At 45.0% G+C, this 27,752-nt stretch overlaps 1 protein-coding gene across 10 annotated transcripts in view; it reads right to left on the bottom strand.

The window, feature by feature from the left end:
* Positions 1 to 7,144: 7,144 nt before the first annotated feature.
* Positions 7,145 to 27,752, bottom strand: part of GRIA3 (glutamate ionotropic receptor AMPA type subunit 3) — a 606,096-nt gene continuing 585,488 nt past the window's right edge. For 8 of the 10 annotated variants that reach the window (XM_048070799.2, XM_067005236.1, XM_067005237.1 and 5 more), the window contains 4 exons: positions 24,896 to 25,143; positions 11,336 to 11,450; positions 8,965 to 9,212; positions 7,145 to 8,090 (listed from right to left, as the gene is read on the bottom strand). In XM_048070799.2, the coding sequence (XP_047926756.1) occupies positions 8,967 to 9,212; positions 11,336 to 11,450; positions 24,896 to 25,143 (609 nt within the window). In that variant the 3' untranslated portion in view covers positions 7,145 to 8,090; positions 8,965 to 8,966. Of the gene's footprint in view, positions 8,091 to 8,964; positions 9,213 to 11,335; positions 11,451 to 24,221; positions 24,337 to 24,895; positions 25,144 to 27,752 lie in introns of those variants that run through there. The other 2 variants (XM_048070798.2, XR_007165837.2) reach the window with 2 other exon arrangements.

Raw genomic sequence — 27,752 nt, 5'->3', positions numbered from 1 at the left:
CTTTATGGATTTCATAAGGAGTGTCTCCTTGTTTTTATGATCTCTAACAAAAGGATAAGGATGATCACATTTTTTAAGGTTACATGTTTAGATTGACAAGCAGAAGACGTATTTGTGGGACTGCTGTGGTTTGTATTACTGCCAGCCATGCTCCATATTGATCTCTGCATTAATTCTGCTTACCTTTGCTAAGCAGTGTGTTTATGGTAGCAATGATTCTCATAACTGCTTCTGTTGGCCCTGTCCTCTGACAAAGAGGTTCCTTGATGCTTATTACTGAAAGTGATACAAAACAACTGAAGTTTATGCAGGGAAATGAATCCTTGCCAAACAGACTTGGAAGACAGTTTGCTCACAGGAAATGTATATAAGTCAACTCTGTCAGAGTAAACTACTTTTAATGATGTGTCTGAGAGCCATGCTTAATAGAATTAAATGCTCAATACTCTGTGACCTGTTATATTAAAAGCTTGTAAGGAAATATGAATGATATTAACTTGCCATTTTAAATGATTAAAGTTTTTTTTCCTGTAAGCTGTGGTCAAATGCAGTTGTTCTCTACGTGGCATGTCACACCTGTAGTGTTTTTTTCCTGCCCTGCTCTCCCCCTCGTCCAAAAAAATCATATGAAGCTAGGTGAAAGAGTGTTTAGAGCTACAATTTCTGAGACACTTCTTGTTCAAGGAACTACTTCGGATTGTTTGATTACAGACAGGATTATGTCTGTGTGCCCTCAATATCAGATCAAGTGGAGGCAGGAGGTTTGTGTTGTCCTAAGAGGCCAAGTTTCTGTGAAGTTCTGTCAAGGGTGGTTCAGAATTTGCTTATATTGACAATTTGAAAGTAGTAAGATGTGTAAGGTATGTACTGTGCTAAAATAACAGCAGTTGTGTTTAACAGCAGTGTTTAACAGCACTGAGCCCAATAAAACTGCGTTGTGAGTTAGTTGCTTTAACTGGTGAGCAACTATTGCTGATCCTTCCTCCCATTCTGACAGGATCCTGCAGATGCAGGCCTTGATTGTCGGCAGCCATTATGCTATGAAATACTTTCAGCAAATCATTAGTGTAACCTATTTTTCCCTTTCCTGAACCAAAGCATGCATTAACCTCTGTGAAGAGTGATTGCTACTGTTCTGTGTTTCACATATTGAAGCTCCACCAGAAGGGGACTGGCAAGCCTTCCCTTTTGTGCAGCTGGCCCAAGCCACTGTGCCGGGTGGGCTGTGAGCTCCTGTGCTGCTGTTGTGCTTCAGGCTCGTCGCACAGCAGCGGTCACTGCTCCTGACCTTTTAAAACAGGAAGAACATTTGGTTTTTCTCCATTAGTTCACAAAATGTGACACGCGTTGGGGGAAAATGCTACAATGGCAACATAATGACATTTAAAATAACTGCAAAATAGTAATTTTCCCCTTCTAGAGGTTTTTTTTTTTTTTTTTCCAGTTTAAGTGTATGTGCCTGAAGTGCTGAGCCTGGGTGTTTTCAGAGGTGATGGGGAGCTGGGATTTCCATGCTGGAGTGCCTGCTACTGTTGATACTAAAGCAGATAGGAGTGAGAGGAGACTGAGTATGCGCCTGCTTCAAACCACTGCTTTGCAAGGAGTTGTAACCTAGACAGATTTTTTTTTGTTTTTAACTGCAAAAGAAGATTTTGATCTACAGGCACTGTCCACAAAGCAAATTAATTTGTTTTATTCCTGAGAGTATATAGAAACACACTTTTTGCATTGATTTAACATCAACAAAAACAAACCTATAGCTAATGGAATATTTGCTGACTGCAACAGTAAAAACCTGACCTTCTTGCAACAAATATTAATACTATTAAACCCAGGAGCTTACTTTTCTTTTAAATATTGCTTTGTTGTTTTTTGTTTGTTTGTTTTCAGTATAATCCATAGAACTTGAATAAAATGTGGTGCATCCCTGCTGTTCTGTGAAGGTCAGTTTGTGTCTTCTGTCACCTGGGATGTGGGACAGACAGGTGTCGTCTTTGTGGCTCTACTTGAAAGCAAAGATTAAGAAACTACAGTAATTATAGACATCATCAGTTAAAATTTAGTGATTAGAATTTTCCTTATTAACTACAGGTTATTTCCCAATCAATCAGCAAGACTGAATCCTTGTTCCTTGTGCACAGAAGACACGAGCACATGGGACAGGGAACCAGGTAAGGATTACTGGGCTAATTAGAGGTGAGGAGGAATTACTAAAAAAAAATAGAGTAACAGAGCTAAATAGGCACTTTTAATTGACTCATTAGGGTGATATGAAATGAAATACTTCCATCACTGTCACTCCACTCCTTGGGATGTACACAAATGCAAACAGCATCAGGATTTGGCCTGCTGGCTGTGTAAATGACACCAGCTGGGGATGTACCAGCTGCTGTGGGGAGCTTGTTGCACAGAAATGGGATTAAGGCTGTGAAGAGAAAGGTGACGCAAGGTTCTGAGTGTAGTGTGGTCTTCAAGCAAAACAGGAGGCTGCCTGTCAGCTCAGGCACTTAGAGATGAATTGGAACAGTTGTTTATACTTCAAGGAACCATGTTTATCTTGGCACCTCTGGTACATGCTGACAGCAGTAGCAGTGAAGGCTGTGGGTCAACAACATTGAACCTGCCCTTGGGTGCTGAGTGCAATAGGACAGCAGCACCTAAAAGGGATGGGCACCACTGCGCTTCCTGAGTGGTGCACCCTACATTGTGGCTAGAGAAAACCTAAGGAAAAACAGTCATTAATTAAGCCCAGTTTCAGTGTGGCAGGTCTGATGTGATATCTTAATTGCACTGTGCAATCCACGGTGTCTGTGAGAGGTCACAGCTTCAGCTATTTTATAATAAGCTATTTTGCTGAAGATAGCAAACTTCCCTTGTTTAAAGGGCAGGAGAATATTAAATAAATACCATTTATATTTATTTGCCTCAGCTCAAACTGTGGCTCTTACATTAATTTTGTAGGTTTTTTGTAATTAGCCTGCTCAGTCCATATTTGGAATTCAAAACCAATATTTGCTGAAGAGCTTTGCATGACATTTGACATTAAAATACGATCCCAGCATTTACACAATGCTCACCTCACCCTTCCAGCTTCAGCCCTGGTCTGTGTCTTGCTGAGGCATGGTGGGTGCAGTGATTTGGTAGAAGGGTGCTGAGAGCCTGATCGGGACAGCTCCCCTTGCCCCAAGGCCCCACTCCCCAGGGAGCTGCCCCCCTTGGGCTATGAGCTGGGTGAGGATCCCCAGGGGCTATGCTCTGGGGGGCTACATGGCTTTGTGAGCAGCGCTTCCCACCCTGTCTGGCCACTGAATGTCAGTGTTGCTCCAAACAACTGCAGTGACCATGTGCAGGCAAAGCCTCTCAGCTTCCTCGGTGTTTGTGATGTGGTGGCAGGGACCTGGCCCCTGTCCCTCACTCGTGCTTGGGGCCTTGATCCCAAACCTGTCACTGCTGGTGAGCAGAGAGCAGGCACTGGCTGTGTAATCAAATCCTTGTGTTGTATCATACATTTTTCTACTGTTTACAGCATACCAAGCATTGTCCATGTGCTCGTTAATTGCTCAATTACTTTATTTATATGCTAAACATTATTTACTGCACCAGTCATTACCAGCACCGTGCCTGGGGTTTGCATCACATGTTTAAAAGCTTTATGTGCCCTACCTGGGCCTGCCTTTGAGGCCACAGGTGCTAGTGCAGGCCTCAGTGCACACCTAGCCTTGTGCAGCCCTCACCGGCCCCTGCTGTGCCTTGTGTTTTCTGGGCCTTTCTCAGAGCTTTTTCCCTTTGGCCTTTGCTTGGTTAACGCTGCTGACTTCAGCTCCTCGCTCCTGTGAGGAAGCCAGAATGAGGTAAAACCTGACCCTGCAGCAAAGCAAGTGGCAGTTGTCCCCTCGGGCAGGCCAGGTGCCACAGCTCAGCTGCCTCATGGCACAGCTGTATTCCCAGCCTCAGAGGTTGCTACAACTTGGCCCTGGGTCACTGTGGGTGTCCCTACTGCCACAGCCCCTTCCTCGGCTGGCAGCCACACGCCCCCTGCACCTCAGGTCTCCTGCCCTGGCCCCTTCGCTCCTCCAGGCCTAACTTCAGAAATGGCCACAGAGCCAGGCCTCGGCCTCCAAGTTCATCCTGTCATCCTGAAATCCTGCACTCTAGTGGTGTTTAATGAAATGCAGTGTTGGTGTTGAGGGATTTTGGGTGTTGGAGGGGTCCCACCGTGGTGTGAGGTGCCAGTGCACGGTGAAATGTGGTTGCAGCCACCCCAGGCCGGGGGCAGCAGTGGCTGTGGGTGATTTTTCCCCTGTAGTGGTTGTGGCTGTTCCATGTTCTCAATTAATAGCGCTTTGAAATTTATAGTATCTATGAAAACATTATCTCTGTACTTAAATCCCTTAGTTTAATTGAAAAGAGCTATCATTACCCAGAGCTTGTTTATGTATTACTGCCTGCAAAATAGACTCAATTTTCCAGACTGAGATGATGAATATGAACACCAAAGAATTTTTGTAATTTTATTTTAATAACCATGAATTATTATTATTTTAATAAACACAAACAATAACTGTTTTAAAAAAAGAAGTTGCAGTGCTCTGCACCCACCCCCGGCAGGGCAGCTGTGCACCCTTATAGCACTGTGGGGTTTGTAGTGCTGAGGCCTAGCAGAGGGGTGCTGGAGGAATGCGGTGTGGCCCTTACACAGGCTGGGGCACCAGCCTGCCCCCACCCCAGGCTCCATCCCCACTGCTGCACGTTGACCATGCAACGTGCAGGGGGGCTCAGTCTGTGTTTGTCTCATCTACAAGTGCCAGATCGCCAGCACACAAGCTACATGAATTAGGTGTGGATTTTTTTTTGGTCCTGTCCCCCTTGCCCCAAGCCTACCAGCTCTGAAGCAGCACTACCCATATGGGATGCTCCTTGATTTTTTTTTTTCTTTTTTCTTTTCTCTCCTTTCCTTGGCCTGTTCCTGCACTCCCAGCCATCCCCATGGGTTTTTGCTCAACCTCAGGGCTGAGCCGTATGGGAGCTGCTGAGGGCTCTGATGGAGCCCCACACACACAGCGGCATCACCCTGGGGCTGCTGCAGGGAACATGGGATGGTTGGTGCCACCCTTGGTGTGGTTCATCACTGCTGGCCTGGTTCTGCCCCTTCCCATGCTCCCACCCTCCCTGCCTGCTGCCTGTTGCACCCTGCCAGAATCACACCAAGAAAAAACAGTTCGTTTTTAGGGCGCCAATCCCCACAGTCTTATTTCCCGGAAGCATCGTGCCCCAAAGCCTTTCCCCAAACAAAATAATTGTTGGTCCTTAACAAAAAAAGAGACAGACTTGCCTGGCCACAGTGGTGCCCATAGGCAGGCAGCACCTCTCCTTGGGGGAAAACATCAGCCAGCTCTTTTTTTTTTTTCTTTTTCTTTACAGTTTTATTTACAAAATGTATTAAAACTCTTTGTACAACACCTCATTAAAATGAGGCTCAGTAATTGATGCCCACACATGCAGTTTATGCTTTTACAGCCATTAGTTTGCTTGGCAATTTTTCTGCTCACTGAAGTGCAGTTTCAACAACCAAAAATAGGAACTTAAATTACACACACACACACACACACACACAAAAAAAAAAAGAAAGAAAAAAAAAAAAGAGGAGAAAGGAAAAGAGAAAAGAGAAAAGAAAAGAAGAAAAGAAAAGAAAAGAAAAGAAAAGAAAAGAAAAGAAAAGAAAAGAAAAGAAAAGAAAAGAAAAGAAAAGAAAAGAAAAGAAAAGAAAAGAAGAAAGAACACAAGAGACCCCAAAGCAAAACAAAGGAAACAAAGGAAAAGAATATATTGAACCAGGTCACCATGAGACTACTGCTGAACTTCCGATAGCTTGAAGTTGGTAGCTGGGATTTGTAAGCAATTGACACGTTTTGTTTTAGATTTACATGCAATTTTAAAAAATATCGAACCATTTACCAAACTCCTTTTACTGGTCTGAAGCCTCCACTCTTTAAAAATTTATTTGATAAACACACATTTTTATACAGCTTTTAAGAAAAATGTTTGTTTTAAATACAACTTATAACTGCACAGCTTTAGTTTGCCCTTGCTGGGAACGCGATTGCATTCAGAAGTTGAAAAAAAATCACAGTTTCATGAAACAAAACAAAACCAAAACCAAACACCTTTTTTGTTCAATAGCTTGTTAAAAACTTGAACAATAAATTATTCTCTGATGAGCTTTTAAAATGATTTTATATTACATTTTGTTGGAAATACTTATTTTTAACAAGACTTTGCCCATATAATATTTTTTTTTTCTTTTAAATCCTATTAAAAGTTCAACTCTATCATCAGCAAACTAAACACCTAAGGGTCAGACTGGTTTAAATGAACTTCTTTTTCACTGTATGTTACTGATGAAACAAAACCCTACAGTAAACTACAGAAAGTACATATTGTCGTATTAGAGGTAATTAGTATGCAGACATTTCATTGAACGTTTCCCATGTGACTGACAATATGTTTAAAGTGTTGTGTTTTTTTTTGTCCTTTTTTTTTGTTTTTAAAGATGACGTTACGCAGTTTCCAGGCAGAGGGTCGAGGCTGAAAGGCTGCTGCTGCTGCCTGTGAGGCGGAGGTGGGTGCCAGCCATCCCCACAGCGTGCGCTGGGCTGCAGGAGGGGACGGGAGCATCCTCCCGCCAGCAGCCATGGAGCCAAAGCTGGCAGGAGCTGCTATAATCTACCAGTGCTAGCTGTAGTCATGTTAGGTCGCTAAGTAATACTCGGGAACTGCGGCTCTAATTGGAGTTACTACCCTCTTCCCATACTTCGGTTTTAAAACGACAACTGTTGAGAAGCATTAACTGAGCACAGTGCTAGTTTTGAGAAAATTGGTGTGAAGCAGAAGCAGGCCTGGGAAAAACTAACCTGCGCTTCTCTTGCTTCATTGCTTGATATTAAACATTGAATTAAAATGCAAATGCACAGCAAGGAAAGAGATATATGATCTGAAACTAAACAGCAAGTAGCTTTTTTTTTTTTTTTAAAGCCACCCAATGTCATTTTAATAAAGCACCTGTAGGTATGCCTGATGATAGGAAAAAAAAAAAAGGAATACAGTATTTTCTGCCTGCACTTAGCTACCTTGTCAAGAAAATTAATTTAATGATCTGGAAGCAAGACATGCAGTTCCACAGATTACTTTCTTTTGGATTTACAGATTCACAGTCAGTGACCTTAATTTTTTTTAATGCACATATTCTTTTCTTCAGGTATTATTCACTGATATACAGAATTGCTCAAATTAGCTGGAGAGTTTAAAGTGGCTCAAAAAAATAAACTATCAATCACACCACCTGTAAGTAAATACTTCAACCACATTGCCATCAGCCCGGAAAGCAGTGCCAGGCCAGGCCGTGCATGCACAGCAGGATCTGAGGCTGGGCGTCAGGAAGAGTTTCAGAATTGGATGTGGTCGGGTGGCTGATGGCACCGGCTGTGGTTTGCTTTCAGGACATGAGTTCAGTTACTGTGCAGTGGTATCAAAGAATGGCTTTTGTTGCACTGATTTTTTTTACAAGATTTTTTTTCCACATAGTAATGTCTTATTACCAGTCCTTTCCTTTCCTTTTCTTTTTTCTTTTCTTTCTTCTTCTCTTCTCTTCTCTTCTCTTCTCTTCTCTTCTCTTCTCTTCTCTTCTCTTCTCTTCTCTTCTCTTCTCTTCTCTTCTCTTCTCTTCTCTTCTCTTCTCTTCTCTTCTCTTCTCTTCTCTTCTCTTCTCTTCTCTTCTCTTCTCTTCTCTTCTCTTCTCTTCCTTTTCTCCTTTTTTTTTTTCTTTGCTTCTCCTTTTTTTTCCTGTTTTTTTCTTTCAAGCAAAGCAAGAATATTTCGGTGATGGTTTGCATTGTTGTGAGTCTCAGAGTCTTCCATAAGGCACTGAAGGAAAAAAAATCAGTTTTTCCTGTTAAAAGTTCATTGCACCATCATCAATGCATGTCATGCCGACACCTCGGCTAGAGTACGACTGACTGGCTCAGGTGGTCCGAATCTGTGAAGTAGCCACATTCTCTGCTGCTTCTCCTCCTGCGTGCTGTCAGAGCGAGGATCTGTAATAAAAACAACGAGATTTCATTTTTCTCCTCTGAAAGGGAGCCTTTCATTAGAAGGTAACGAACCAACCTGCACGGGAAAGGAGGCAGCACGAGCAGCACTGAGCTTTAATAATGTCCAGTGAGGCTGGGAACAACTTGCCCCGCTCCTTCACTTGTGGCCGGGATGAGATGTTGTGCTGCTGGGGTGTTCCCAGGGACCCTTCTTCCCTGGGTGCCCACGGCCTGCTCGGCAGCAGTCTCCAAGCCCCATGCAGCCTGTAGGCAGCTGGTATATATAATATGTATTGAAAATGAGCTTCCAAACCTTCCCCCCCCTTGCCTGGGGCAGCTCCCCGGTAGCCAGGCAGGAAAAGGATGCAGCCTGTGTGCATTGTGGAGCTAGTGAGGGTGTCACAGCCACCTCTAACAATTCAGTTCTGCTTTGCATGCTTTACATATCATGATTTCTAAAAGCACTTACCTGATCTGAGTATGGCTATTAAAAATAACAGGGAAGAGCTCTCAAGCAAAAGAGGTGTGAATTCTGGATTGTTTTTAAATTAATAAAGTTGAGATTTATTTTTTTTAATTAACAAAATATTTGGATTCAGTGAGCCACTGGAATAGCAGACCACTGGGGAGAGGAGTCCTCACTGCAGCATGACCCCACCATCGCCATTGGTAATGCAGGCTGGTGACGAGCCTGCTTCTGTGCAGGGGAGAACTTTAAATCCCCAATAGCCCACACCATGGAAAAGAGACTGCCAACGCTCTGCATTTTTAAAGACCATTTACAGCAGTCCTCTAGTGCATACAACAAAAGAACACACGGAAGTTAAAGCATAAAGAAAAAAAAGTTTTTTTTTAGTTGACTGAACCGTACTCGTACCCCTAGATTTTCACGCTTTCTGTGCCATACACGTTGTAGCCTTCTCTGTACGTAGCGTAATTCTGGGTATTGGTGGCGGGAGCAGGTTTAAAGTTTTGGGTGTTCTTGGTGAGTTTCATTCGCTTGGACTCTGCCCGAGACTTGTAACAAAACTCGATTAAAGCCACCATCATGGCGAGCCCAAGGCCTCCAACAAGAATATAGAAAACCCCGGCCACATTGCTCAGGCTCAGAGCACTGGTCTTGTCCTAAGAGAAACGAACCATGGCATTAGTTTTGCTGTGAGAAAAAGGCAGACAGAAGACAGGTTATTTTTCACTCAGTCCTAGCCGCAATGACCACACATACACACTTTCTGATCCAGAGTTCAGATTCCCCAAACCCCCGCATGACCCGACAACCTTACCCACGGCGGTCACACTGCGTGACCCGCTCATTGGTGCCACTGGCCCTGCGGAGCAGGGCCGGCAGCAGAGGCTGCTCTGTCCCGCACCGTTTGCTGTGTGAAACCTTGGCCATGTGGAAGGCGGTAAGATTTTTGCCATTGGCTTCCCCAGGCCTTCGCTGCCCCACAGCAAAGCTGCCTAGGTCTGGGCACCGCTGGTGGCCAGGCCACCTTCGGGATGCTCTAACAGGCAGACTGGGCTACATAAAGTAGCAGGCTCTTACATTATAAAATTAAAACCAGAAAAAAACAAGCCACTGGACACCTGGCTTTAGTGAATGTAGATAAAATTAATGAGATGCTGCTATACTTTTCTACCTTTTTTTCAACAGGTTTAAAAAAATAAAAATCAGCCCTAGGAAGATGGTCAGCTAGGTTAAGGTCCAGCAGGAGAGCCCTAAGCTAACCCAGCACCTGCAGCGACCAGCTGAACAAAATGTGCTGCCTGGGGTTTGCATCCTTTAAGGATGTGACAGACGGGGGAGCAGGCTTTTGGTTTTAAAAATGGGATTTTGTAATGAGCTTAAATAGAAGTGCAATCCTTTTGCTGCTGCAAAAAAGGGTGTTGGTGGTTCTTGTCTGAGCTGTGAGGCAAGGTGAGCCTCCTGGCTGCTGCCAGCCCCACTCTGCCTGGGCTTACTGCAGACGCCTACAGATGATCTGAGTGTATGACTATCTCCAGGAGCATCCAAACTTCATGCACTCGGAATAAAAGAGGGTCTACCTTGTTAAGTGTCTGTGCATTTCACAGGCAGTTTAGATGGATGCAGTTTTAGCAAGCAGCCTGCTATGAGCTCTGAAAATACTGCTCATGTGCACCCCTTTACAATTATCTGGTTTGCTGCTGCAGCGGCTATGCTCAGATTTCCTGGGATCCCGGCTTTATCTCAAGCAACAGGTCCGAGGCTGTGCCCCAGGCAGTTTCCAGCCCAGCTGACAGCAGTGTGTTTCATTGCTGGCTGGGCTGGAACTCAAAATGGTGCCTGACTCATGAAGGAGCCTCCAAATCAGAAGCATTTTCTGTGGGAATTGTTACAGCGAGTGCTTTCAAAGGCACCAGGGAGCTAGGCACTCGGTTGCGACTGATTTCAGCGGGAGAAATCCTATAGGTGCCTTTGAAAATATTCTTTACTCCAACAATAAGCACAGCACATCAGTGTTTTCATCCTCAATGCCTCTTTCAGTATAGAAAAACAAAACAAAACAAAACGAAACTCTGTTTTCTTTTAACTTAGCAGCATAAATGAATGTTTGCTGCAAATCCAGCGTGGCTGATGCAGCCACTGCTGCCCATGCTGGATGTCCCAGGGCACAGAGGTGTTGCAGCAAAATGGTCCCAGGCATAAGGAGAACAGCAGACAACGTCTGTGTAATGTATCACCAATAATAGTTCCAAAATTCAATCAAACAAGTTTCAAAGTGACTTGGAAAATTGGGCAGGAAGGATGTTTCTTCCTTATCCCAGGTCTGCCCTGCTATTTTCTACCCCTAACAAGCATGTGACTGTTTTTCTAACTGGCTTGTATAGGATCTAATTTACAATTTTGCAACAAAATGTGGGGGCATTCAATCAAACAAAAAATAATAATTAAAAAAAAAAAAGATGCTGGTCTGAATAATATACACTGGCTGTGGTGGAACTTGGAAATTCAAATGAAGATAGCAGCTTTGAGGGCTTTGGGGAATTCTCCTTCCACGTGTGTCCAGCAAAATACTAAACAGCAAAACATACTTACAACTTAAGTCTGTTACTGCACGAAAGAAAAATGCTGTCATGTTCGGAAACAATAGATATATATTTTTTCTATTCTTTTCTTTCAACCTTCAAAATGTAAATTGCAACTTTTGAAAGTCATTCTTTGTATACACAAACAGTGGGTCAAAATGTGATTTCTAATCAGTACGAAAAGACCTTCAGCGACTGACCTTACTTCCGGAGTCCTTGGCTCCACATTCACCCTTATCGTACCACCATTTGTTTTTCAGCTTGTCTAAGATGCCTTGTTCACTGAGTTTCAATACTGCAAGGTTTACAGGAGTTCTTCACGTGGGAAATAACATAAATAACATTATATTATGTTATTTTATGTTATTCAAGCTTTAAACTACTTTAAAACTATACAAAGCGATAAAGCAGGGTTCCTGGCCACAAAGTATTTACACTGCAGGCAACTGGATCATCCCCTTAAGTTAATGCTAGAGCAACACTATATTACCAGGTCCTGCCCATATCGCTTTGAGTAATCGGCACTCACTGTTAAATGAAGGTAGGAGAAACAAAGCAAGGCCAATTTCCCACTTTTGCACAGCCCCAGGCATTGGGAGTAGCTTTGTGGCCGGTGGTGGCTCTGGTCCAGCAGGACACCCCCATGGCACTAACAGAGAGCGAAGCCCCAGCAGACAGTAGCATGTGGGCTCGAGCCACCAGGCCCCGAGCATCCCAAACGCAGCCGGCACCCCGGGGAGCTGCAGCAGAAAATCAGGATGTGCAGACCTGTATGAAACACCTCTGTGAATGTCAAAATGCCGGGTTCGTGTGCCCAGAGTGGGCCATTGATCCGTAGCCTTGCCGATGCTTTGCCACCTTTTGGGATTGGCACCGGCTTTGTGCTGATGGGGACCGGCTGGGTCCCAGCCAAGCCCCCCAGGAGCCCCCTGACCTGGCTGGGGTGAGCACAAGGTCCAGGCATCACGTGCAGCCAGAGAGAGCCGAGCGCCTTTAGGCATCTGCTACGAGCCCCAGCAGAAAGAGCGGCGTGGATGATTGTTGAGAGAACGGCTCTCTAATTTTAAATTTCATTTAAAAACTATCCAATTTGGAGAGATTTTATGCAATACATCTCTCCGCTTTGAAAAAGCATTGTGCAGCTGAGAATACAGAAACAACAGGGAGAAGGTTATAAACACCTTTCCTGCTCTCTGCATATTTTATCGTGCAAATGCTCCCTTCCCCCCAGTCCTATTCCAAACACTATTTTTAATTTGCATGCCTTTATAAACACCTTACTGAGCACGGAGAATTTGCATAACATCCAATACATTATAGATTAGCTTTCACAACATTATACAGTATTGGGAAATGAGGAGGCTTAACATGCTAATTAGGGCGCTTTATTATTTTTTTTAAAGCCAAGATTGCAGTTAATTGTGCACATGCAACTGCCAAAAAAAAAAAAAAAGGTAAACTAAAATTATCTTAACTAAAGAGAGGGGACAGGGGAATTTGCCTATGGTATAGCAGGTGGGCAGGCGACCTGGACTCCAGCACCCTGGGGACGGGGACACCAGGCACCCCCCTGAGCCAAGAGCCCATCCCTGGGTGCTGGACAAGGAGCGAATTTTGGTGTCACAGAGCATGAGGTGCTTCTTGTTGGACCAATGTCCTGGTACTGAAGGCAAGGGAGGTTTTTTTCTGTGCTTGCTGCAGGAAGGTGACTTTTCAGAGCTTGCCCTGGCACTGTTTGCTTGAGGGCTTTTTTATGGACCAGCGAGTTGCCTGTGACCTGTGGGATGGCTTCGTCCCAGTTGCTGACCCCCTGGTCACCCCACCAGCAGCTCAGGGGATTGTTTGTTCTGTTCCTGGGTCTCTCTCTCAAAAGACTTGCATTTCTTCATCTTTTTCCTGGGATAATTTTGCACTTTCCAGCTGCTTTTTTAAATTAGATTACTGATCAGAGACTGTATGGGTTGCTCAGTGAGGTCCTTAGCCCTTTCCCTGGTGGCTTCAGCTGCTTTTCCTCTGCCTTTAATTTATGATGGGATTCTTTTTCATCTTCCCCTGCGTGATTTCTAGACCAGCTCCTGATTAGTTTGATTGCTTTTATCACAGTGAAATGTTAAGGTGTTGAGAGCTTGTGCTCTTGCTGTGCTCCATACTCCCAGCAAGGCGAGGTGTGGTGAATGGGATAAGGCCAGCGGCGGTCCTGTGGTACAGCACAGGGCCCTGGGGTACAGACTTGCCGTGGTTTTCCTCCTCACCATAACTGAATGACTTTTTGTTCTGTTGTTTGTTATTTTAATCCAGATTCACCTGATCCCAGTGTAACCACGTGAGGTTGGGTGTGTTGGGCATCTTTACAAAACGCCGCTGAGATTTTGGTGGCTGATGTTTATATAGGACTGGAAGACTTGAGTTGAGGGAAATGGTACCAATACCCTAACACTGAGTAATATTGCCCCCAATGGCAAATTAAGCCATTTGCTATGGCCGATTTATTTAAGGGAGGCATGCCATTGAGAAGACTGGTGCCCAGCCATTCTAACAGCCTTCACTTTATTAGTGTGCTGCAAACGTTGTTTGACACCTGGGACAGAGAGGTTGTTCACTGGTGTTTCAGCAGCTCGGTTTCTCTGTTCCTGGTTAGAAGACCCCACTTGGGTGCTGGCAGAGTGGGCACCCATCCCTTACGGCCAGCGAACAAGAGGTGCCAGTTGCTGCTGCTGGCTCAGTGGATGGGACGATGCTGATGGTGTGATTTTTGAGAGGCACTGTGCTTTCATTCATTAAAATCCCACATCTGAACCGGGTCCCCCAGGCTTCTGGTTCAGTTTAAAAATCCTGAACTCTTCTTCCTCTCAATGTAGGAATTGCTATGGCACTTCCTTGTCACGAAGGTGATCTTCCACAAGACACAGCACTGCTTCCAGGCTGAGGATGTTCCCCCTGCTTACATGTGAGATAATCCCTCAGAAGAAAGGCAATGTGCAATGTGCAGAGCTTCTATTGCTTTTCTCTTTCATTCTCTGATTATTTTCCATCCTTGCCATCAATACAGAAAAGAGGGAACACTTCAACACAGAACCCATCTGGCTCTCTCATTCCTTCTCTTCATGACACTGTCACTCTGTCTGAGGGATTTCTCGCCTGGCCTCCTCTTGCTGCAGCAGCTCAACAACATTTCACATTAGTTGCTGTAATTTTTATTCTGTTAAGAAACGCTGTGGCATGATGATTTTTCTTTCTGGCCTGAATGAGTTTGAAGTAGAAGAAGAGTAAATTAATCATCAAAGAAACAATTCTTTATCAGTCCCAGATGTTAGCAGGTATAACTCATGTGCCTTACGAATTATAAATCATAACAGGTTTTAAATCTGATTAATGACCTTTTGGGCTCATTTTCGTGATTCTACTTGCACCTCTATAAAGCAGATACACAAAACCAGAGTTCATACACAAAACCGTTGCTCCAGCTTCTACAGGCTTCAGGAGGCCGCAGCAGGCCGAAGGCCCTCGTACACCTGCAAAAGCCGTCATGTTTGGGCTGCTGGTGACCAATTCCCACTACCTACCAATATTTTGATGTGCCAGTGCTGCGAGCAGCCCGTGTCACTGAATAACCTGTGCAGGAGCGGCCAAGCAGGTTCTTGGCAGAAGTGCTGTTAATTGATGAGAAGAGCATCTCCAGTGTCAGCCTTGCTAGGAAAGTGCATTTTCCGGGAAGAAACTGGGACATACTGATGGCTGCGGCACTGTGCCCTTGTTCTTGGCTTGGCCCTCACATGCCAAAGCGTGAGGGAAGAGCTGCTGAGCATTCAGCAACTTCAGGAGCAAAAGTCACTTTGGGACAGGAAAATCTCACCCACTAACACCTAGGCTTTTGTCAGCTGCATATAACCGGTGTCTAAGTAGCATAAACTCTCTGTAAAACCATAGTTATGTTTATTACTTGCAATCAATAAAGATTTAAGTGGTGATTGGAACAGCTTTGGATAATTAATATCCCATTCTGTGCTCTAATGGATGTAATATAAATGTTATACCCAAAAATGATCATTGCCAAGGACAGCAAATGAACGCTGCAGACACCACTCTTCTCCCCTCAAACCTGATAAAATGTTGCTCAGAATTAATTTAGGATTTTCAGACCCAATCATTCAGAAAAAGGAAGCTGGAAAGAAAAGGCACAACAACTAAAGGCTCATGACGGCACTCGATAAGGGCTTCCTCGGTCCCATCAGCAGCCAGTTTCTGATGTTTCTCAGATTATTTGTGTTCAGGGCTGCATCCCCTGTGCCCACCTGGGCAGGACGTCTGCTGTCTGACATGAGGCCAGAATGTTAGCTCAGTGCTGAGGATGAGAAATTTGGGAGCAGTGGCGATGGGATCCTCCTCACAAGGCAGATGGACGCTGGCTCCAAATGTACGGTACATGTGGCCACCAGAAGGAGCCTGTCCCCTGGCTGAAGGGCCGAAGACACAACTTCCTAGTGTTCTCAGAACCACATCTCCTACAACGTAAAGTCCTGAAGAGTCGATAGAAAGCCTTTTTATTTTTAATTTTTTATTTTCAGCAGTATATTAGATGCCAAATAACTCTGGGTGAAGTCCTGTGGAAGCACACACGCACATTAGGGATGTGATATTTGTAGAAAAGCTGTTTGTGTACCCTGGCACTGGCCATTTGGGGTGCGTTAGGGTAGGCAACATCACAGAGCCAAGGGCACCTCTGGGCTCCGGCTGTGTCACGCCGCGCTGGCTGTAAATCTAGTTTAATATCTGGCTAGGCCAGGTTTATGGCCGATCTGTGGGCTCAGAGCAACAAAAAGCCACAGGAGGCTTCTGGCAAATATGTCCCTCTGAAGACTGAGAGATTAACGAAGAACGACGTCCTCACTTGGCACTAATGTGCAAGCCTTGCTGAGCAGCATGAAGGCAGACCATGAGCCGCAGCCTTGTAAAGGGCCTTCACCTCCTGTGCAAATCTCAGCGACATAAAGCAGGCAAAAGCTCAATGTTGCATCAGATCTCCATGAGTACATTATAAAGTGTTTTTTTTTTCTTTTCCCCCACTGGTTTTATTTTTAATCCCTGTTATTCTTACCTAATCTCTTTAATTTAGGAATTTGACATATTTAGAGCACTACTTCCTGCAGCATGATTTTTTTTCTCTTGTTTCTTATGACCACAGCTGTCCTTGCTGGCTGAGGCATCACCAGAGTTGCTGATGTCAACACAACCCAGCCAACCGAGTTGTAACATCAAAGAGTTTAGACATTGAATGCTTGGGTTTCTAAAATCCATCTCATAAAAACAGAGGAAAGGGAAGCAGAATAAGGTGCAAGCAAACAAGTAAAGTGCTTAACTCAGAAAGCTTCTTAAAATCCTTTGGGGCAGAACCACTGAAAACACTGAATTAATTGTTCCTGTTGGTGTCACTGGCAAATCTTCACTCACATCGGGGGACGCAGGGGGTGAAGCTGGTTGCAGAGATGTGATAAGTTCCGCCTCTCACATGAGCCAAGCAACAAATATCTGACAGGGACAGGGCAAGCCCCAGACAGCTGCCCCGAGATCTCGTTCAGGAACCTGATGAACCCAGGACTGTCCCAAGGGGAGCAGCCAGTGCCCCTGCCCCATACCCCACGCCTGGCAGCTCCTGCACATCACAGTGAAGGGCACTGGCAAGAGCAGACATCAAGCCCCAGCTCTCTGCTCGACTTGACAGGGCACCAAACCAATCTAACTAACAATCGCCTTGGCATCGTTAAAATATAAAGATAGAAACAATCCAGGAAGAGATACCAAATCCAGCACTATTCTCCAGAGGGCATTGCTTGAGGTTAAAGACCTGTCTAAATCAAATACAGCACTTTATCCCCCCAAGCTCTATAAATCCCAACCTGATCTGTAACTACTGAATGTACTTTTTGTCAGATCTTATTACTGAAATAATTTCTGACTAGATAGGAAGCCAGAGGGTGAATGTATTGCCCAAGAGTTCTGCTCTTTCCTAGATCAGATCTCTCTCAAGATATGGCCTGTCATAATTCACCAATTTAGTGATGTCTCTTTGCCACGGCTTTGTGTCTTGCTATGCACACGTGTGTCAGAAACGGGGAAGATTTAGGACGGAAACGGACTCATCATTAAAACTCGCTGTGTGTGTTTAAAGACTACAGTTGCATGGTACTTGAAGCAGGCGTGAACAGAGCCCTGAAATACAGTCACTCGCTATTCCTCTTTATTAACTTTTGCCTCAAAGAGTGATCTTCTGTATTTCATACTGAGCATTTCATATTCACAGAAACAGCAGCAGGCATTTTTTTTTTTTTTTAAGAAACGAACACTTGGTTGCACTCTGCCACCATTTCCGACCTTTGTAACTTCTTTCTGCCCTGCGTTAACCAGCAGTCGCAGGCGTACAAACATGTAACATCCTAGGGATTGGAATGCTTTATGGGTGGGCAGAGGAAGGGGTAGAAGTGAAAGCCATCTCGTTTGAAAAGACGAAGAGCTTTCAAAATCAGGAGATTAAAACTAGGCACTTCGAGCCCCATACATCCCCAAGCCACTAAAGAAATACACTGCATGCTGATGGCTGGTGTCACACTCAGAGGCATCGGTCACAGCATTAAATCCTCCAACAAAAGGGTTTTTTCTCACTTTTTCTCTCAACGGCACAACCAGATGCCATTCCCCTTGCTGCAGGCGCTGGCTGCAGGCTCAGCCATGGCTGTTGCTGACTTGGGAGGTTCAGGGAGATTGCCGCATGTTTTGCTTGTTTTGTGTATTGAATGGTGTCATGGGATGACAAGACTCTTGCATTAGGATGTAAAGGAGTTTTTAACATTTTTTATGCTGTCCTACTGCCAGCAGCAGAGCCAGGAGGTGAACACAGGCAGTGCCATGTTCTGTCGTATTTACGCAGTGCAGCAGCCTGCGAGGACTGCTCCTACTGAACAGGCACCTGTGAGCCCGGGACAGTTTGTTTTATGCTTACTTTTTTTAGAAGAGGGTCAGAGCACCCTTTGCATCCTTGTGGAATCCTGTAGGGATTTCCTTGCAGGAACTAGGTGTGCATTTTAAAACCAGGTTTTAGCTGGTGCTGTATTTGCTGCAATGTGGAAGACGAGCACAGATGCATGGTGCCATCACACCACCTACACGCACGCTGAACAGACCTGTGCAGAGCCAGACGTGTCACCGCCTGCGACCGCAGGTTCCTCCACGCTTTGCGGATAGTTTGCAGTTTGTGTACAGCAGCCACAGTCTCTAGGAAAGTATATTTATATGTTTCATAAATGTAGCTCAAACAAATTAAAGTCTGTACTAACAGGATCATAATTTAATAGAAGTGCCAAGTGCTAATGCAATAATACATGCATATTGGATTAGGAAACGCAAGCTGTAACAAGTCATTGTAGTTCATTTGTAGCAGTGCCTGAGACTCGAGGTAGGGCTGCGGCGAGGGAGGGTGGCGCAGCAGCCCAGGAGAGGGGCAGCAGCAGGACAGCGGATGCTTAACGTCACGCTCCAGCCCACAGTGCCTCCAACAGCAGTGTGGGCCCTTCCTGGGTTTACCTGGATCCTTCCTAGCCTGGGTGATACGAGCAAGAGACTCAACTTACCTTGCGTGTGGGCTATCCCCTCACCTTCTCTTTCTCTTGCTAGACATATCCACTTTTCCCCCCATCTTCTATGATCTATTTTCCTCCTGGGATGGCCTCTTCTGTGGCTCCTGTTCCTGGCTCCTCAGGCAGCTGCAGGCAGGTGCTGCACAGTCAGAAGCCCACCAGGCCCTCACCGAACAGCTGTGTCGCTGGTACAAACCAGACGTGTCCCAAGCACGATTACAGCGCTGGCGAGCGCACAAGTGCCTGCGTCCATCTGAGCTCAGTGCTGCAAGGTTAGAATTACTTTGAAGAAGAAGAAGAAAGGCATTTATTTTTCCCTTTGTATTTTATATGACAGTCAATAACAATGGAGAGGAAACAGCCGAGCCTGGAGCCCCATACAGATGCTCAGGACAGGGGTCCTGCTCTCCACCTGCAGCTGCTGGTTTTCCCTTGTCCTTTCTGCAGTCCCAGGGAACCAAGCCTCAGCTCCCCCAATCCTGACGCTTACAGTGCAGGATAAATGACTCATGCAAGCAATTTATGGAAAATTACTCTTAAGCACCACACATATTATCAAAATGAAGGCATGAGTCACAAGCCTTTCGCTAAGGTTTCCTGTGGCCGTGAAGGCAGGACGTGTGGTCGCTCTGCCGCAGTCAGCACCGCACAAGCACGCTTCCCTGTCAAGGGAGCAAAGCAAGTCCCCACGGCAGCTACATCAAAGTTACACAAGCAAAATGAAGCAGTTCCTAATCCTTAGATGCCAGCCCTGACTCCACCAGCTCCTTCCTAGCCTGGGCAACCTGCTCGTCCTTAGTCCTCGTCCTGAGTCTCCTAATTCCATCCTCCCTAAACCATCCTCAAAGACAGACATTTCACTGACATTTCTGCAAACCAAGGCAGGCTCTCTGCCCTTCTTGGCAGTGCTCTAAATGAGATGCTCCACTGAACTCTTAAATTGTTAAGACTTCATTAGTGGTAAAAAACATACACAGTTTTATTTGTTAATTTGCTATGAAATAATAGCTGTCAATTAAACACATATTTCGATGTCTTCCTTTGAAAGCATTATTTTGCTTTTTAAACTGTTATTTTGCTTTGTCACTCATTTGCACAATACAATAATTTCCTAATACTTTCCTAGGTCTGAGCATGAATTAGCTCTGCGCTACTACCACTGGCTCTGACCGGCCATTTTATTTTTTCCAGATCATAACCCAGGCCTATAGAATGGGTAACAAGTAAATTCATGCCGATGAACATAATTTCAAACAAATTGCTCAAATAAACTGTGCTGCACCTTTTTAAGCTCGCCATTTCCCCAAATGTTCTCTATAAAGCACCACATGTTTGGTGGTGGTGCTCTTTAGATGTTAGGTATCATCTAAACTGATGGCTAACAGATTTCTTCTAAAAATATGCCACTTAAAAAATTATGCTGCAAATGCTAGCTGCTGTGCTGCAGATGTATCAAAGCAAAATAGCATTGAGAAATGGGGGAAATGAATCCCATCTGCTAATGGCCCTGCTCTTGTCTCGGAAGGGCTCAGAAATGCCATGCTTTATGATGTGTGGCTCAGAGGGCAGAATTCAAACAGCTCTCCGGAAAAGTTATCCTCTGATTAAAAAGAAACAGCCAAAAAATGAAGCAGTATTGCATCAGGTATCATTTCACTGATGCCTTCCAAAAGAGATATCAGCCTAAAAAAGAATACGTTAGAGAAATTAAGTCAAATAATTAGCAAGGGCTCCTGGCATGTGAAGTTGGTGAAATGCTACCTTCCAACAATTTCCTCCTGTGCTGGCTGTCATTCAGTGTTACCGTGAAGGTAGGAGAATACAAGAAATGTATCAACAGCAGAACTATAGAAATTAATCTTAGCAGAAAATTGTTCCTATGCAACTGAATAATTAGTTTCCCTTAAGTCACTCATCCTGCTGTCTACATCTCTTTTTCTCTATTTCTTGTTAAATTCCTATTCAGCCGTCACTCAGCTCTGGGATGATAGGATTGTATAATAAACAAAATAATTAGTTTCCAAACTGGTAATACGCTGTAACATATTTCCTGGAATAATATATATTTTTTTAATAGTAACTGCTATTCTGCATTCTCTCACAATAGCAAACTCAGGCGACACCTATAAGAGGTTGTGAATACAGTATAATTGTGCCATGAAGCTAATGGATGAAACTAAATAACTAAATTCATGCTCATTTAAGAGAGAAAAATGGGCAAATTTCGATGCACCTACCAGTATGCCTGTGTCAGCTAAGTCACTCTACACTTATTAACGTCACATATGGATGGAGCACGGCTCCCTTTGGTTTTAAGCAAGACCCAGCACCCAGGAAAGCCTGGATGCTGCGGGGCAGCCCCATGCCCGCTGTGCCTGCCTGAGCTGGCACATCCTGATGGCACTGAAATGTCAGCTGAGAACTAGCTCAATCTCTTTTTAGTCTTCAATTACAAGTGGCTGCAGGAGTTTTGGGTGCTCATAGGACTAACCTTACACAGTTCCTGTCATGGAGTAGGTTTAGAAACTTTCTGAAAGGCCATTCAATACCTTCTCCGATTCCTACCATAAGCCTCAAAATCCTTTTGAAATTTCGAGTCACTGGGCAATCTTCCAGTGCCCATGATCACGTGGCAGCAAGAAGAGAACTCACAAATACAGCTCGGCATTACTGATGACCTGACAGGTGAGCTGCACACAAAGCTCAGGTAGGACACACAGAGGGACCAGGGTCCTTCACACTTTGGTGATGGGCACTGGCACGGGCCAACGGGTGGCATACTTACCTCTGGCTTCACAGCTCTGCTTAAGACACTGGCACCACCATTCATTTCTGCACGCAGTTCGTTTGCAGGAAGCAGGCAGGGCTGACTGCCAGTTCAGGGCAGCTATTCCCCAAGCCCGGGCCTCTACTGGCTAAGCTGAGAGAGGGGCTCTGTCAGCTCAGCCGGTAGAGAGAGCTGCCCTGAGCGAGCAATGGACCCTGTGCATCACCTCCCCATGGGGTGCACCCGCCGAGCAGCGACTTGATCCCCCAGGTGCCACCTCCTTCACTCAGTCCCCTCAGGTATCGCCTTCTCTCAGGGAAAAGGGAAAAAAGAACAGCCCTGAAGCAATTCCCATGGAATTCTCTACTCATAAAGCCATGCTGGTATGAGCAATTAGCTGTGTGGATGGGATGAGATCAGTACAGGACCTGGAAGGAGGATGGAGGGGAGAGGAGCAGCGTGGGTGGAAGGGCTCGAGGATGGCACGGCCATGACACTGTGATGGCAGAGGATGTCAGCGTGCTCTGCCGGGAAGGCATCTGTATGTCTGTCTGCCTGTCTATCCAAGTGCTGCACAGCCTGAGCCTGCAGGATTGAGTGCCTGCAGAACGCTGCCTCAAAGGAAAAGCCATTTTGTCATAAAAGAGCCCTTTGATTTACGCCATCGCTAGAAATAACAACTAACCCCTTCCCTGCCTGCCCATCGTGTTCGCCCTTCTTCTGTCCTTGCTGGACAGTCTGTCCTGGTGTACCTCTCCCAACATCTACCGAGCAGGGCGAGAGCTTGCTAATAGGTGGTATTACTCTTTTTCAAAGGACTTTCAGCACAAGCAGAAGCAGAAGGATGACCCTGCCCTAATTATGACCATTTTCAAAATCCTTCTCAGTTTCCTCAGGGTTGTAAGCTTTAGTTGACTGCTTTTAATGCAAGGAACTTGCAGCAATGAAGTTCATTGATGCTGCTTGGTACAAAGGGTTTGCTTTCATGGAGGTAGTATTAGACAACGCAGTGCTGGATCCCAGGAGAATATTAAACATTTAATATACCAGCAAGTATAACATTATATAAAAACGTTGCATGAAGGATGAGCTGCAGAGCTAAAAAGCATGTAAAAGCTCGCACTCATCTGCAGGCTGCTGTTGAGCACTGCAAATGCAGGCACTGAACGAGCCTGAATGGGAGATTTTCTCCTTCCTTTTGCTAATATCAGAGATGAGGAGCTGAATAACTTCGTAAGTAGCCAACTGTAAGCAACTCTTATTAATAGAACACAGCAGTAATTTGCAGTAATTGTCTGAAACTGTGGTTTCCTGAAAATACTATTCTTATTGATCTTGGACCAAAGATGAAACATTTTTATAAGGGGGATCAGAAGCTACTCTTCCTTAAGGAACTGGATTTACTAGCTGTAAGAGAGTGTCACTGTGAAAACTAATCTCAGTACTTTTCAGTATAACAATGTATTTGAAACTAAATTCCTTAGTAATTCCTGTACCAAGGTGAGCAACAAAGTCCAACCTGCTCTAGCTACAGCTTCTCTTCACCAGAAATTGCCTGTTAGCTCTACAAGGCAGGGCTGGCAGTACTAAAGTGCACACAGCTTCTGCAACGGGCGAGATCTTAAATCAATTTCAGGAGCGTGGCTCTGGCACGGCTGCTGGGTGCAGCAGGGGACCCTCTGCCACAGAAGGCAATGGAGGTGTTGCCAGTGGTGCCACCAGAGCTGGGGTTTTAAACCATGCTTGAAAAGCATAGCAAACACAAGTGCAGTGCTCCTGTGTGCTGTGGTCGTTGTCATATAAAAGGTAACTCTAAGCAAAACTACCCAAACCTTTCTTTAAGATGAATTTCCACTTTACTGCATCATTTTAATACACTTCATTGCTGCAAGCAACATCTCTTGTTTCAGCTTCACCCACTGCAAGTGCTAACTCCTTACACATTGCAGTTATTGTCAGTATTTTACCATTAATGGGCGACCACCATCACCGTTTAACTTTTAGCATACCAAAGTATTTGAAAGTAAATTCATTGGTAATTCCTGTACCCAAGACAACTGATAATATCCAGCCTGCTCTAGCTAATGCCACTGCTGTGATCAGTGCTGAGTGACCGCAGACTGCACATGATCTAGCAGCCGCCGTGTCCTTCCCTGAGCTATGGCACATGGGAGCAGCCCAGCTCTGGAGACCAGGCTTCAGCCACAGAACCCACTGGCACCAGTCTGTCCACCAAAGTCCCAGGCTGGGCTCGCTGGGGACCTGTCTCCAGAAGAGTCCAGGGAAAGGGAGCCCTTCCTGACACACAAAGCCTCTCAGCAATGCCTCTAACCCACAGCTAAGTCACAGAGGAGGCCCCAAAGCCTCATCCTCAGGGTTTGACACAACAGCCGGGTGCGATCGCGTCTCCTTGAGCAGCCACAAGTGCTGGCTGCGCAGGTCCCACCGACACAGGGATTCTATCTGTTAGTTCAATGAGGTTTCCAAGCTTGACCAAAACTGCTGCCGACATTAAACAACACTGTTTCTTTGCAAGAGCCACTGGGCAAGCAAATGTTTGTTTTTTTTTTTTTCCCACCACAATTATTCTGATGGTTTTGATCTGCGTTTTTTTTTCCTTGGTGAGTACAATAACAGCCTTGCCGATTACTCTCCACTAAGGTACCCGATTGTGGTGACATTGAGGCTGACCTTGGAGTCACCTCCCCCGCTGCCGCACTCTCCTTTGTCGTACCACCATTTGTTTTTCAATTTGTCCAAGAGGCCTTGCTCATTCAGTTTTAATACTGCCAGGTTAACAGCATTTCTTGAAACGATAAAACATAACTTGTAAGAAAAATGCACAAATGCTTAGGAAATCGTAACGTATAAAAAAAGGAGCACAAGAGGACAAATTGGCTAAAATTTCACAGAACGTGGAGCTATAAAAATGTTTGTACAGCAAATACAGGGTTAAATATTGGAAGGTGGCATGGAGGATAACATTTGCTCAAAACTGAAGTGTGCGGGATGGGGAAATTGTCTTTGAGAAAAAAAGTAACAAGAACACCACATCATGCAGTTAACATTCGTCACATATGGCAGGTTAACTCGGCTTTTACCATTTAAATTGAAAAAGCCATCGAACTGTAAAATTAAAACAGCAACAAACAATCAGAAAGGACAACACGAAGAGAACACTAAAAAATGGATGCATTAAATAAACGAAACCGTAATTTACCGTCTTATTTAACTCCATGGAATATTGAAGATTTTTAAACTTTAAAAGTTACCTCAAAATCCACAAGAAAGAAAATGACAACACAATACATCAGGGTAGGTGGAATACTATAACAACATGGATATTGTTATATTATTCCACCCACCTTAATGCTGAGCCTTTGGGGGTGGCTACACCATAGCCCTTGGAATCCAGGTTCCCGCCGACTTTCATGGTGTCGCAGGGCTTGCGCTGCTCGATGTACTCGTTCATAGTTGACTCCAGCAGGAAGGCGAACTTCCCCTTTGACTTGCGCACCCTCGCCACCCCGTCTGCCGTGGTTTTGGTGAACACGGAGGGCTCGGCCGACTTCATGTATGACCACATTTTCTCATAGACGGCGATTTTTGATCTCTGGGAGAGAGGAAAGGAGGGAAATGAAGAGCGACGTGGGTACCAGGGATGCGTGGCATCACCTAGGGCTGCTGCACCAGCAAAGCCCCCTGGGCACTACCAAGCCATGGAAGTGCTTGGGAGGGGGGACACATCTCAAGCAGCCGCTCCTTTCCATACAAGTCCTCAGCAATGGTTTTTGTGCTCACTCACAGTTAGGAAACACAACTGCTTGCTTATTAAATGTTCCCAGTAAAGCATGAGCCTGCTTTTCACAGCGGAGATGTAAGGTTTATGATACAGGAGGCAAGAACAGCTCTAGTGGCCTCTTAAAGTGGTGCTCACATGAGGGATATAAATAGCAGTAACAAAACCCTTTCTTATGTAATAATCAAACTTTCAAAATTCAGTTTTCCATTCTCCTAAAAGATGGCAAACACAAATATTAGCAATGAGCTGAAGCAATTGCTGGTTAACTGCTTGTGTGCCATGCACATATTTTTTTTAATTTCTCCTGTTTTTTGAGACTGAGCCATTTCTAACAGCCTCTAGCTCAGCACACAGGTTTTGTGATGCTGGAAATGCTGAGAAATGCGTTACTTCCCCCTCTCCCACCTCCTCTCCAGTAAGACTTAAACCACCCTTAGATGTTAAAGCCACCTCAAGGCTCCAAGGCATCCCTATCTGGCACTACCAGTTAAACTTCCCTCCTTCGTCGATAGAAGGCAGTAACACTTACGTTATTGCCCTACAGTCTAGAAATCCCAAGGATTTATATAAGGCTTTCAGCCCAGGCTGTGTTTATCTTGAATTTATGCCTCCTACTCCTTGCCAGTTTCCTGTCCACAGCCTTCCTTGCAGAATGGGAATGAAACACGCAGTAGCTAAATCTAGCTCAAATTTAACAAACTTGTGGCAGAAGACCGTTAATGTCCATCAGCTTGATGATCAAGACACGTTTCCTCCTCATTCAGGACAATTTAATGTGTTTTGAATAATGCAATGCTTAACAGCCAGCCTGCAAACATTTCATGGGAAGTAAATCCTGCCTTCACCATTCTTCAGATTAAAATACCCAGGTAGCATCACTATGACAGAGAGCGAGGAGCACGGAGGGCAAGATTTTATTTTAATTATCCTTCCTGATGAGCTGAAAAATGCAAACCAATTAAAATCAGCACCATTGACAATACAAAATTAGAGAGACGGCAATGCAATGTGGTTTCATTAGGAGCTAGCTGGCTGGGCGGGGTGCTAAGAGCAAGCCAGAGGGATTTGCATGGCAAACACCCCTTGGATGAAGACCGGCTACGTGGGTCCTCCTGTCAGCACGAGGAACGCCAGGCATTTGGAGAGGCGAGGAGAGGTGTCCCTGCGGGGCGCTGGGAGCTGCCCGCAGGTGGTGAATGTCACTGGTGTGGTGGCTGCCACCTTCTTCGTGCCCCGTGGGCATCTGTGCACAGCTGTGTGAGGGGTAGAGTTCGCCACTGCCCCCGGCACGGGGCTGACCACGGCCGGAGCTGCCCGCTCTGCTCATGCAATCCGCTCACGCAGAAACGTAATAGAAACAGATTGCTTGGCCAACACAGGGACTGCATAAGCAATGTTAATTCTGCTGTGTCCTAGTTTCAAGGTGCTTGTCCCTACAACCTTAATCTTCTTTTAACATAAATAATACAAATGCACCTGCCCATTTATATTTGGAAATGGGCATCTAAAGGACAAAAGGAAGGTAAAAATGTGGCTTTACTGGTTCTCTTTACATCTCTCAGCCAGCTAAAATAGTTTGCCTTCAAAAATAGTGCAGACACTATGTATGCTTCTGCTTGTTTTCCTCTGTATAGTGTGCCTTTAATTACACAGATAAACCGTAATTTCTTTTCATCTTCTAACTCACACCAGAATGTGTCTTTAATAAGTTCTTTCATGCTCTTTCCAGCTGGCCTGCCTACCTAAAAGCAATTGCCAATACATCTGTGTGTTGTTAATAATAACAGTTATCTGATGAGTGCCAAGCACACTCAGAGCTGCAAATGGTCTGAGCAAAGCATGGTCCCTGCTCCAAGGGCAAAGAGTGAACATCATCATCCATCATTCAAAAGCCCAAATTCCATGACTCAGAAATATAAGGCCACAGATTTATTTTAAACTTCAACAAATAAACTAGGTTTTAGAGTTTGCTACCTTCATTTTACTCTTCTGAATGATCTGGTTAATAAAAATCAAGACACTTCTATATGATCACTGCCCACATCTCTCTCTGCCAAGTGGGATTTTTGCAGTACCTTGTTATTAACAAATTAACCAAATGAGTACAGCAGTCTGGTCTGATCTAAGTAGACAGAAATGTGCAAGCTAGGAAGCTTTAAAAAAAAAAATGCATAAGGCAAGTCAGTTTTGGAGGGGCCAGAGTCCATGAAGGAGGGCCTGGCTGAGGTCCCGGGAGCGGGGACGGGATCTGTGCAGGCTCCGTGCTGCTGTGTCCTGTGGGGCTGGTGCTGCTCCTCACAGCCTGAGGCTGGGCTTGGTGTCTGGGAAAGCACCAGGGTGTTTTTGCCTACCCTAGGGACCATATTTTGCACCTGCTCCACTCAATGAAATGGCTGGTTGGCTAAAGGTGGTCAAATACA

Source organism: Anser cygnoides, chromosome 13 (genome assembly GCF_040182565.1).
Source record: "Anser cygnoides isolate HZ-2024a breed goose chromosome 13, Taihu_goose_T2T_genome, whole genome shotgun sequence".
In the NCBI taxonomy this organism is placed as follows: domain Eukaryota; kingdom Metazoa; phylum Chordata; class Aves; order Anseriformes; family Anatidae; genus Anser; species Anser cygnoides.
This window is presented reverse-complemented; position numbering and strand designations above follow the sequence as displayed.